This window comes from Seriola lalandi, unplaced genomic scaffold (assembly GCF_002814215.2).
Source record: "Seriola lalandi dorsalis isolate HSWRI2012SDOR001 ecotype SW California unplaced genomic scaffold, Sedor1 jcf7180002054399, whole genome shotgun sequence".
Lineage (NCBI taxonomy): Eukaryota > Metazoa > Chordata > Actinopteri > Carangiformes > Carangidae > Seriola > Seriola lalandi.
The window spans coordinates 165393-178468 of record NW_019524952.1 but is presented as its reverse complement, the minus strand read 5'-3'; the positions used below and the strand labels follow the sequence as shown (position 1 = coordinate 178468).

At 42.7% G+C, this 13076-nt stretch overlaps 1 protein-coding gene across 1 annotated transcript in view; it reads right to left on the bottom strand.

Annotated features, from left to right (window-relative positions):
- The window catches only part of plekhg2 (pleckstrin homology domain containing, family G (with RhoGef domain) member 2), a 139474-nt gene that overhangs the window by 12249 nt on the left and 114149 nt on the right, over window positions 1-13076 (bottom strand). Inside the window, exons 9-18 of the mRNA XM_087174930.1 lie at window positions 5854-6036; window positions 5506-5598; window positions 4893-4979; window positions 3081-3114; window positions 2766-2858; window positions 2505-2606; window positions 2109-2147; window positions 1843-1850; window positions 1064-1213; window positions 639-767 (exon numbers count right to left, since the gene is read on the bottom strand). Coding sequence (XP_087031056.1) covers window positions 639-767; window positions 1064-1213; window positions 1843-1850; window positions 2109-2147; window positions 2505-2606; window positions 2766-2858; window positions 3081-3114; window positions 4893-4979; window positions 5506-5598; window positions 5854-6036 — 918 coding nt within the window. The remainder of the gene's footprint in view (window positions 1-638; window positions 768-1063; window positions 1214-1842; window positions 1851-2108; window positions 2148-2504; window positions 2607-2765; window positions 2859-3080; window positions 3115-4892; window positions 4980-5505; window positions 5599-5853; window positions 6037-13076) is intronic.

The following is a 13076-nucleotide window of genomic DNA, read 5'->3' as shown; positions in this document are numbered from 1 at the left end:
CGTATTTTTGACATGTACTTTAAGGTGCCTAATGGTTCTAGCTAACACTAAATGCTAAAATACTGACGTTGGATCCTTGCCTACCAACGTAGCGCTTTGTGAAGTTTATGTTATACATCTCCGCCTCTATGAACTCCCACCAAGGTGTCCTGGTGTTACTACTCTTTTGTCACATTTAGAGAAGGTAGGCTAAAGAACAGAAACACCTCTCTGTATAATGTAACACAGCTCAATAGCTCCACACACTACATCCTCCACAATGATCACACAGTCTTGACAACAATTAATAACATTAAAATTACAGGACTGTTGAAGTAGGCTGCATTAGTTTTAGCTTGGTGTTCCTAATAAACTGCCAACTGAGTATATATTGTAATTATCAGTTGAATGCACAGGCTGCAAAGTGCCTGAAGTCCTCTCCCCCCTTTTAAAACGAGCCACAAGCAGGGCTTAAGACTGGTCTGACTGATACACTCATCTTGTTCAGCAGATTACAGTTAAGTACAGAAGAGTATGGTACAATATCCTGTAGTATATTAATCTGAATAAAACAGATTAAGTGTGTAGACAAATCAGGTCATAAGTTGTGTCCTATCATAGGTGTTATATGTATAGATTACAGGTAAATTGTCTCTAACCGTTGCATGAGTATGAATAGAGGTGAGTCCCTCTCTGGCTCTGCTCTGGTTGATGAACTCCAGGATCTCCTCAGTGATGGACAGAGTGGGAGGATGACTAAGGGGGGTTAACTCTTCTTCTTCATCTTCCTGGTCATTAGAACAGATAAAGACAAGGACAGAAAAAGAATAGTGAAGATTGAAATCTATTCGTAATACAGAAGCAGGGTCGTTTATAATCTTTCAGGTCAAGTCCAAGTCAAGAAGATTAAGTTCAGGTCGACTCATTTTAAGAATTTCAATTTTTTTTTACAATACATTATACATGTATACATGTCTGACTTAAGTCCAAACCTCTATGGGTTAAATTCGGTGAGCAGTCTTATTTGATGCTGAGGGACAAATCAAGTCTCAAGCTGTTCTCACATCACATCACAGTGAAATACCTCTTCCTCATGATTAGGTCGGAGCTGTTGTGTCAGGCCCAGTTCAGGCCGTTCAGCATCCACCTCAATGACAGAGGATGCAAGTGTGCTGCTGCTGCCAGCTGAGCCTAGACTGTCGGCCTTGCACAGCTCGCCTTCACTGCCCGCCTGCTGCAAGACACAAGACAGCACCATATACCACCACAGTCACTTTGAACTCATGCTGTATCACCAAATATTAACACAACTCTATACATCAAAACCATTCACATATGTTATATGTTATTAACAGTCCCTCAGCATATGATGGCTTATTGATTTAATGATTTGTTTTTCAATCAGAAACACACAGAAAACACAGTTTATCCAGAGTTATATAAAATATAAAATATTTGTTTGAAATTTTGTCATAATTTCTGTGTGAAGTCTTGACTCTCGTTATGGCCAAAAAGTGTTTTGTGAGGTCACACTGACCTTAACCTTTGACCTTTGACCACCAAAATCTAATTAGTTTAATTTAGTTTACCAAATGTGAAGAAATGCCCTCAAAGCGTTACTGAGCTATTACAATCACATAGCCAAAATCATGCTTTCTGAAGTCAACACAACTTTGACTTTTGACCTTTGACCACTAAAATCCACTCAGCTCTCGCTATAGCTGGCACAGAGGCATAATCATAATTAAATATGCTGGGAAATACAGTCAGCTGTTGACACTGGTGAGGACTTATCTAGTATCCTGCTGAGGTCCTGCTGTATCATCAGGGGAGCTTGAATGTGCTCACCTTCACTACACTCACCTTCAAAGCTGCAGGATTCCCCCGGGTGGTGGGAAAGTCAGGAGGGAGAAGAGAGGAAGAGTGTGACAGATAGGAGACAGATGTTATCATTAGACAGGCACTTAACTTCTTAGCAACCACACCACAACAACAATAAGCCTGTGTCAAATATTCTGTGATGTCTGATTTCAACCGTTCAGCAGGCCTGGTTGGTCTGTTGAATTTGTATTGTGCAGTACATCTTTATCATTAGTATGATCCTCAAGTTGACTCAGACAGATTCTCACCATTGGGATGAAACGCTGCTTCAATATCTTTAGCTGGAGCTGAAAAATAAACAGAGACTTTGTTTGATCTGTTGGCTCATGGTTAAAACTCTGACCTGACAGGTTTTGTTGTTATTATTACTCAATACCAAGTTTCTGTGAGTCATCATTCTGTGAGTTTTTTTTGCACACTTATCAGGAAAAATGTTCATAATCTCATCAACTTTTCACAGCTGAACACTGACTGACAGCATCGGTCCTCAGTGGAGGACGGACACTTCTGTCCTCAACTGTTGATTTAGATTAGCTGTCTCTGTCTACCTGACGGTCTCCTGGTTTCTCTGTCTCTGTCTACGTGACTGTCTCCTGTTTTTTCTGTCTCTGTCTCCCTGACTGTCCCCAGGTGTTTCTGTCTACCTGACTGTCTCCTGGTGCGTCTGTATGGCAGGTTTCCCTCCAGCAGTAGCGGCAGACTCTTCCTGGACTTCTCAGGTGTGTACATCAGCAGCTCTGGAGGCTCTGGAGGGACAAACAGCAGAGAGACCCTCAGGTATTATTTTAATGACTACATTAAGCATCTTTCCAACTCTGTTAAAACTGTTATTTCTCATGGATGTACATTAAAATCACATCATCTTGTTAAACTGCAGCACAGAGAAAATGACCACTAACCCTGACCTGATTGACGTCTTCCTCTGTGATAGCTGTAGATGTCATCCAGTCGTGGCGAGGCAGAGGACTTCTTTAGGTTGTCCTGGTCAAACTGGGGCGCTTAAACACAGGAAGTGATGTGACCCCATCATCACATGCTAAAATCAGCCACTCACAGTGGATTTATTTATGAATAAAATGGTATGATGCTTGTAAACAGGACTGCCAAAAGAAATGCGTGTTCTTGTGTGTGTGTTTCTTTAAATTTGTGTGTTCCTATCTTTCTGCTTGAATGTGCGTTTGTGTATGTGTGTGTGTGCGTGTGTGTGGTTGTGTGCTCACATTGACAGAAGTTGTCTCCCAGGACCTGTCTCGCCTGGAAGATAAGATAAGAGGCAGAAAATAAATGTCTCCAAAAAAATTTAACACCTTACCCCCAGGCTAAGGTCCTAAGACCAATGTTATCATGGTAACAATCAATGACACCGGCGATGAGGAGTAGCACAAAAAAACAAGAGACAACATGTTCTAGTGGGGTAAACTGAGCTGAGCAGATGGATACAGTGAAGTATGACTATTTGTTATATAATTGTTATATAAACCGCAGTCACAGTCTATCTTTGTGAAACCAGCTCGTGGTCAAGCTTGTCGGAGGGGAGGGGCGAGTTTGTCACTTGGTTTGTGTAGAGTAACAGTTGCATCAGCGGAAGGTACAGTTGGTCAGTACTTTCTGTGATTTAAATTCCTCCAATGAACTGCTTTGTTTAGTTCTCATATTTCTGGTAAAAGAGATTCACACGGTACACAGAAGAAAAAGCCTCATTCAGAGAAACAGAGGAGTAAAAGTCAAACTCACAGTTTCAAGAGTCAAATGTATTCTAAACCAAAACGTTTGTTCTGGTAATCATATCTTACTGTATTTGTTAAGTCAATGTACCTGTGCAGAATGATTTGGTGTTGGATCTGATGTCGATGTCGTTCACTGCTCCAGGCTCAAGTTCAGAACGTGAGTGGATAGATGTCCGCAGTCGCTACAACTTAGAGATACTACTGCATCCAGAAAATATGTTTTGCGTGTGTTAGTGTGTGCATGTGTGTGTGTGTGTGTGTGTGTTTTTTTTTAAACTATATTAATGGTGTACACTACAATGGGGTCTGAAAACTGGGAGCCCATTGTACTTGTGCGGTGCATGGGGCTTTATCAAGACCAAAATGCTGGACCCCAAAAGTTGAGATGGTTGTTTGAGGGTTAAGATCTGGGTTGTGTCTGAAACCACTCACTAATTCACTCCTCCCTACTCACTATCCAGACAGTCCTATGTAGAAGACTATATACACTGATCTGTGAAATGTTAAAACACATTAGGACATCACTTGACATTTTCTCTGCACTGTTCTTCTTTTTTTGAGCAAGAGCACAATGCAGGTATATATTACTTGGTTAGTGACCATCGGTTGTACACTACCTTACATGATGCATTCTGGGATACTAGTCCACTGTGTAGGGTAGAAGAATTCTTACTATACATTCAGCCAAAATGGTGAACTCAGTATATAGTGGACTATACTGGGATTAGTGAGTGATTTCGGACACAGCCTTGGTATTAGAGTTTGGGTTATGGTACAAAGATAGTTGTACAGACGTGTTGATTTGTGTGTTTGTCTTTTGTGTACATTTTGTTTAGTTTGTGATATATTTCCTCAAAACAGAAACAGAAAAGAAGGCAGTGCTCAGGACTTCCCTCTCATGGATCCAGTTTTTCAAAGTGCAGTGAAATTTGTGTAAATGACCAGCAGGTGGCAGGAAAGACCAAATTACTGATGCTGCTAGTACCAGCGACATTACATCTACTGTATGACTTTAGTTAATCCTGCTACTTTGACTAATTTAGCAGTTTTAGTTCCTGTTACAACTGGTTACTGCTGTATCTTCTTCTACTATTACCAGTACTACAGTAAAACTACTACTCCTGCTAAAAGTACAATAGTAATACTACTCTTCTGCAACTGACACTACAACTACTACTATAACTTCCGCCTTTAATGCCTTTGGTCCAGTACTGATACTCAGTGCTGACAGTAAAAACAACAGCAGAAGTTCTGGATGTAATATCGTAGTTATATGGATGTAAAACACTGGTTCACCCCCCTCACCTTCTGTGGGAGTGAAGCAGGATGGTTTTCTACGATCAGTCTCTTGAGGTAGTGCACCCACAGTCTCTTCTCCTCCTGGTTCTTTGTCTGCATGAGGTAGCATTAGTGACAGAAATACAGGAGTTAGTACAGTCAGTCGACACTGTAACCAATAACCTTTCTGTAATTATGACCTTGTGTCATTAGTTCATGTTTCTGTGCTGTTTATTCATTTTTTATTAGGGCTGCAACTACTGACTGATTGATTCAAACTTAACACTATAACATGTCAAAACATAGTGATAAATATTTTTTCAAAATCTCCACAGCGACTTATTGAAATGGATATTTTGTTCAAACAGGCCAAAAGCCAAATACAGTGTATAACATTTATAATGATATAAAAAAATCCTCACACTGAAGAAACCATTGAATGTTTGACACTGTTGCTTGAAAAATCACTTAAATGACTAAATGGTAATTAATAGCTGCAGATTAATCAGCTGTATTGTTTATCTTTTTTAACATCAAATAATCTCAGACTGACTCTGACATGACCTCAGGTCAGTGGGGTTGGAGGTGGATCAAAATGTTGAGGACTTGGTTCCTGAGGTACCATCATTCCAGCACTCACCTGGACGATGTGCTGCTGTTTGGGAATCGTCTGGTCTGACACTCTGAAACACAACGGATCCTTCAGCGTCTCCACCAGCAGCAGATTACAGCACTGCAGCAGAGAGAGGGAAACATAAAGACAAATACATGAGTGATACACCTGTTCAAAAGGAAGGTTCGACATGTTATCTAACATGAATCTGTTTTTTTGAAGACTCAATATTTTTGCAAAAAAATCTTTAAATTTGACTATTTTTATGGAAGTAAACCATCATCAGCACCTATACCATCATGGCACAGTAAAACTAGGGGCTTAGTGGCTTTTCAAATCATGATAAGACTATTAGAACAACATTGATGAGCTTACGAATATATGTGTGCTATAGATAAACTGTTCGAGCCTCTTCTTGGCGATCAGCAGCATCTTATCGAACAGGAAGAATGCTCTCTCCTTCTTCACTCTGTGGACCTTGAAGGAGCCCTCCAGAACCAGCTCTCCGAACCCGCTGAGGTCTGGCCCACTCCAGTTCACCAGCAGGGACTCGATTTCCTGTGAGGAGGAGGTGAAAGGTCAAAAGGTCAGAGATTCATCAGGAGAGAAGCTTCTGGAACAAACTCTCCAGACCCACAAAACATTGTGATCGAGGTTCTACAGAAGATCTCTGTGGGACTGAAAACCACCTTGAAATGGTCTAAAGAGCTGCACCCAGATCAGTCCAGTCAATCAGGGACAAACAGTTTCTGGTGCAATTCAGTAAAAGTTTTTGAACACAAATGCTTCTTTAAGCAAGACATCTTGTGGAGTTCTATACTTTGTGTATGAATCCATTTGATTAAAACATCATCCTGAGATAGTTGGTGTTTCCAACTCTCCAACCATTCTCTGTGTAGAGGAGAGGTGCCTGACACAAAACACTTGATGAGTAAAAGATTGAAATTACCATCACTGCCACAAAACAATCAAAACACAAATGTGTAATATTTCTCTAGTTTAAGTAGCAGTTACTTTTGTGATGCATGATGTGATGTTTTTCAAAGCATCTGTGTTTTGAGTTTGCAGCTGTTTCCTTTTGTGTGTTTCATAGAGTTTATCCTTTGTGCTCCATATTTGTAGTCCACACATGCCATGGGAATACAGTACACTTGATTGTGATCTTGTGTATACACTTTGAGGTAATTAGTGCCAATGCAGACAGTGTTTGCCTAAGGAAAGTCAATGACCAACAGCTCCTCTTATAAAGTGTCCACTGATGGCTCTACGTAGACCTGAAATGTAGAAGTGACATAACTATGCCCGGGACCAGCATGAGAAGAGTACTATTTTGTTGGTAGGTTCTTTATAATTCTGAAATTTTTAGAGGGCTCTCGTCATAGTGACTGCATATGGAGTTGTTAAGCCAAATTCAAGTGATTAAACAGAACTCACCACATTCAGCAGTTTTCTCAGACTTTCTTTCATGAACATGAACAGGTGGAGGTCCAGACCTCTGTACCAGTCATGTACAGACAATCTACCTTCAATTTTTTGATTTAATCTTACTGTATCAAAGATAATAAACAAAATCATCATCATCATCATCATCATCATCATCATCATCATCATCATCATCATGGCTTACTGATTTAGTGAGAGGTTCCACATCAGTTTTCTGGCTTGATGTCTTCTATAGTTTGGTACTTGCTGGACAATTCTTCCACCAGCTGCCTCAGCATCTGTCTGCAGGTCTTATCTATCTAGCACTATACTGGCACAGTACTCTATCGTCCATCACTGTGACATCGCGTCTCCTTGACCACCGCGTATCCGTCATCGATCACTCTGGTTTAACAAGACGTGTTTGAGATACCAACTTCATGTCAAACCTTCTTTATATCTGTTACTATGATGTCACAGAGTTGACAGCTATAGTAATATTTGTTGGGTCCTCTAATGTCAAATGTCTAATGTTGTTTTTATATGGTGTTTTGGGAGCACTGATGATTCGCTGAGAAACAAACTGTTGAACCATCTGATCTCTCCTCCATCTGGGCTGGTTTGAATGTTTCTACCCCTCCATGTCCCAACTGCTTAGATGTCAAAGGTCAACACCTGTGCACTTCCTGATCCGTAAACCTTCAGAGGTTGAAGTTTAAAGTTGTGAAAGTCAGGTCAGTTGCAGCAGGAGAAAAACTAATCACAGCCAACTCCTCCACTGTCAGTCATGTTTGAACCTGTGAGTGAGTCAGTCAGTCAGTCAGTCAGTCAGGCAGGCAGGCAGGCAGTCAGTAGGTTGTTTCTGTCTGAGGTCTGTGTGTAAGAAGGAAAACATTGGTGAAAATGTCCTTAAAATGTATTCAGAGGAATCTCCATCAGGACGTTTCCTTCCTTGAAATTCTTAAAAACGAGTTGCTGTTGTGAGTTTCAGTTTTTCTTTTTAACAAACCTGTAATTATCAGGTTTATTATTATAAGATCCATTGTTTAAAAACCACTTGCCTATAAAGGGCCAGGACTGAAACTATGCAAATAAATTTTTTATTGCAACTTTGAAAGTGTGTTGGATTTTTCTGCTCCTTCTGATCCATTCATCCCCTCCCACACACCTGCATCACTAAACAGATGTGCAAAATCTTTTGTTTTTCCAAATTAAGATCCACCCAGATCCATCCAACCAGTTAATGTAGATACCTGTAACCCAAGGCCTTATCCTTAAATGTGACAATGTTGCAGAAAATGAACAAAAGGTAAAACTAAAGCTGTAAAAGCAGTGATATGATGATGATTATGGAGGGAGAGACGCCCTCAATGGATTACGTCCACATGCATCTCCACCCTCACAGGTCAGCTCCTTTTCAGAGGCACGCTCCTCCATCTTTAGCTGACAAGTGTGGGTGGAGAACTGCTCTTATTTGAGTGAGATTTAATCAACCTTCTTTGCCCCAGTAAACTGTTGCAGCAGTGAGATAATTGAACATATAATGGAGCAAATCTTCAAACATCTAGAGATGTTTAGTGATCAGACACTCGGTTTCCTCACTGAACAATGATAATGACGACAACACAGGAAATTATATTTCATTCCATTTCTTTTCATCTTCTCACAGATCGTCATAGTCCCTTGGGAGTCTTACACAAACAGTCGTTAAATTAATGCCTAAGGTAATGTGCTCTGGTGGGTCTCATGTCATCATCATCATCATAAAGATGTTTGAGAGTGATAATGCAAACAAAATCATCACAAAAAAGTGAGATAATTTCGGTAAAATGTCAATAAAAAGGTCAGGACTGGTGGAAGCTGCTTGTTAGAGCTTATTATGAGCCGACACTGAGCGAACTATTTGCTGATATAAAGGAACGTTTTAACTGATATAACTTGACTTGACTAAAAAGTAAAAGACGCAGATGTGAAGACTGAGAAAAAACTCAATCAAAGGCAAAAGTCAAAGACGTTACATAACAAAGACCAAAGAAGCGATGACTGGAGAAGTGTGAAAACTTGGAGATAAGAAGAACACACTGTATTGTTGGTCTCTATTAGTCTAACTCAAGAACAACAACGTGCTGTTATCTCTGTAACTTTTATTTACACACCTTCGTCAGCTTAACATTACCATGAACCACACTGACTCCAAAGTCCCACAGCGCCACTCCTTGGCGCACTCCTGCCATTACATCTCCCCCTTTTAGCTAAGGGTTTCGCTCCTCTGATAACTCAAATAGAACCTGTTGCACAATTACTTATAACAACTGCATTTTCAGCAAGGAGCATGAATTATTCAGAACATAACAAGAAACACTGTTATTCTCCCTCTTTTTTTTTTTTTTTTTTTTTTAAATGTCCAGTCTATTTGGAGGGTTAACCACTCTCCCTGACCGGGTAACCTGTGATGTCGGCACCACCCTAAGATGAGCTCGGTTGCGGCGCAATTGTCCCCCAGGTGTATCCACCACATAAGAGTGTGGTGTGTGTGCGTTGTGCACAACCGTACCTTGCGTCTTTGAAGGCATGATCCAAACCTTCTGCCCAGGAGTCAGAGTGGGCAGAGTCTGTGCACGGTGTCGCCGGTTGAAGGCTTGCTGCTGCTGTGTTTTCAGGGCTGCATCCTTTTCCCTAAACAACTGCAGATCTGGCTACTGTGGCTGTAGCTGTCTAGCTGAGTTGGGAACTGGCGTTCGGATCATCCTCCCCATCATGAGTTGTGCTGGGGAACTCCCTTGAGCGAAGGGCGTAGCCCTGTACGCCAGCAAAGCCTTGTGAAAGTCCCCTTCCTTGCTGAGAAGTAACTTAATAGTCTTTACAGCCCTTTCAGCTTCTCCATTGCTGCGTGGATACCTGGGGCTACTTGTCACGTGCTTGAAGTCAAAGTCGATTGCAAACTGAGCAAACTCATGGCTGGAGAATTGTGAGCCATTATCTGAGATCAGAACCTCTGGGCACCCGAACCTTGCGAAGACAGCTTTGCACCTGTCAATCACTTGTTTGGCTGATGTGCTGCTACACCATCTACTTTATTTGTGATGTGATACCTGGCCACCAGACCGATTCTCTTGCCCTGGCGAGGCATTTGTTGATTCCTTGATGCCCTTGGTGAAGTTTCTGCAGTACATCCTGTCTCATGTGGTCTGGAATAAGCAGTCTCTCACTTTTCATAATCAGTCCTTCAGCCTCATGCAGATCTGAGCGCTCTGGCCAATAGGGAAGTAACTGTTCATGGACTTGTTGCCTGTGATTTGGCCACCCCCTTTTTATGAGGCCACTGAGGCGTCTGCATGTATCATCCTTGTTTTGAGCCTTTTTGATATGATCCAGTTTTGTAGTTGTTGCTGGAAGCTGGGCCATCACACTGTCAACGTACGCCTTACATTCTTTTTCCAGGTCCTCTTCTGCCTTGGTGAGCATTGTTGGCAGTGGTGCTCTCGACAATGTGTCAGCGATTATCAGATCCTTGCCTGGTACATGTATTATGTCATATTTGAACCTGAATAGTCTCAGCCGGAATCTGAGTATCCTGGGTGGAAGGTCATCCAATGCTCTTGACTTGAGGAGTGTGATAAGGGGCTTGTGGTCTGTGCGTATTGTGAAGTCCAGGCCATACAAATATCCAGACAGCCGCTCACATGCCCAGGTTACTGCGAGGGCTTCCTTCTCTATTTGAGCATACCTTGATTCTGCTGCACTCAGGCTCCGTGAGATGTATACAACCGGCCTCCAAGAGCCATCTGGTTGTTTCTGTGTCAACACCCCCCCCCCAGCCCGTAGGAGGAAGCATCTGCTGACACCTTTGTCTCCCATGCCGGGCTATACTGAGCCAACACAGTGTCCAAACTGAGTTCTTTCTTTATGTCTATGAAAGCTTTTCTTTGAGGTTCCTCCCATGTCCAACTGGCGTCACTCTTCTCCAGATCTCGGAGTGGTTGTGTCAGTTCAGGGAGGCGTGGAGAAAATTTCCCCACAAAGTTGACCATGCCCATAAAGCGGCGAATATCTGCCACATTCTTTGGTTCTGGCATATCCCAGATTGCTTTGATTTTCTCCGGATCTGCTCTGATACCTTGTGCATTGACAACGTGCCCGAGGAACTTGATTTCATTCATGGCAAACTTGCACTTGTCATTCAGAGTCAGCCCCGCCTCTCTGAATTTTGTCAGCACCTTGTGCAGCCTGTCATCATGTTCAGCACGGTTTCCTCCTGTCACGAGTATGTCATCAGCGTGACAGAGGACTCCATCAATGCCATCAACGAGCTGAGAGATTCGCTTTTGAAAGTGTTGTGGGGCTGATGTTATTCCAAAAGGCAGCCTTTTGAAGTAGTACCTGCCCTCCCGGAGTGATAAAAGTTGTGAGCAGTTGTGAGTCTTTGTGTAGGGGTACTTGCCAAAAACCTGATGTAGCATCAAGTTTTGTGAAGACTGTGGCTCCTTCCAATCTTGCCAGCGTCTTGTCCACTGCAGGCAGGATGAGCCGTTCCCTTTCCACACTGTCATTGAGATGTGTCATATCTACACAGATGCGCAGTTTTCCTGTCGGTTTAACAAGAGGAACCATACCTGCACACCACTCGGTAGGTTCCTCTACACGGGCTATGACTCCCACCTCCTCCATCCAATCGAGCTCCTCCTTGACTTTGCTCCTTAGAGGAAGAGCCACCCGTTGAGGGACTGAGAAGGCAAAGGGCTGTGCTGATTCTTTAAGTTTTATTTTGTAGTCCCCTTTTAGTTGTCCCAACCCCAAAAACACCTCCGGGTAGGCTGAGCGGAAAAATGTCTCTGCATCTTCAATGCTGTTCAGATGGGGAATCATGTTTAGTCTCACAATTGCTGGGTAGCCGAGCAGTGGCATGGCTAGGTCCCTAACAACAAAAACTGTCTCTTCAATTTTTCTGTCTCCCCTCTCTATAACTGCATCCACCTGTCCTATGGTGTCCAGTGGCACGTTATTAGGGCCATACGAAGGCCTGCTGGAGGGTAAGAGTGGGTCATATCTGTCCTGTGTGTATACAGATGCAGGAACTGCATCGACGTCTGCCCCTGTGTCTATCTTGAAACACACAGACTCCCCGTTTATTATCAGATTTTCTTTCCATCTAGGTCTTTTCTGTGGACACTGCGCAGCCACTGTCCCCAAATATACTGCCTCTGCTGCATCCGACCCTAGCTCTACAGAATGGAGGGTCTGAGCTGACCTGCACGCAACTGCAAAATGTCCCTTCTTGTGGCATTTTCTGCATTCGACATCCCTTGCTGGGCACTCACTCCATGAATGCTTTGTGGCTCTTCCACATTTTCCACAGGGTTTAAATTGGGCAGAGGTAGACTGGCGTGAGGTTTGGGCATGATATTGATTTGTTTTCTGCTTGTAGTTATTTTTCTTGTATTTATTATGCATTACTGTATCCATGTGGGCGGGAGAATCAGCTGATCGCAAAACAGTTTGCTGCTTTTTCACCTCTTCGTGCTGTCTCACTTGTGCGACTGCTGTGGCCAGATCCAATTTGGCATTTAATTGTAGTCTCTCCGACAAACCCGCATCGCGTATCCCCACAACAATCCTATCACGGATCATTTCTTCACGTAAATCCCCATAGTTGCAGTGTTCTGCCATCTTATGGACATCCGTAATAAAGTGCTCTGCACTCTCTCCGACCTCCTGGCTTCTTTTGTTAAATTTTGCCCGCTCATATATGACATTATGCACTCCGACAAAGTGGTTATCAAAAGCTCTTTTAACCGCCTCATAGTCTTTCAGTTGCACCGGGGATAGAGGTAGGGAACTCAAGATATCGTCAGCCTTATCTCCCATTATGTAGATCAAGGAATTCACCTGATAATCCCCCTCTTTACTTGCCAGGCCAGACGCTGTCCTGAAGCGTTCAAACCTTCTGATCCATGTTTGCCACGAGCTGGGTTCAAAATCAAACGCTTCTGGCGGGGAAAAAGTCACTAGTTGCTCCATAGTGGCACTGCAGAGTTGACGGGGGATTAGCTTAGCTTGTCGGCTAACTCTGTCCGGCGGTGGATTAGCCTCCTGTTTTTAGCCTTGACGTGACGCACCTTCGTTCACCAAACTTCTGCAACGTGGTCGAACTGGTCCTCACGGGCTTATCAGACTCA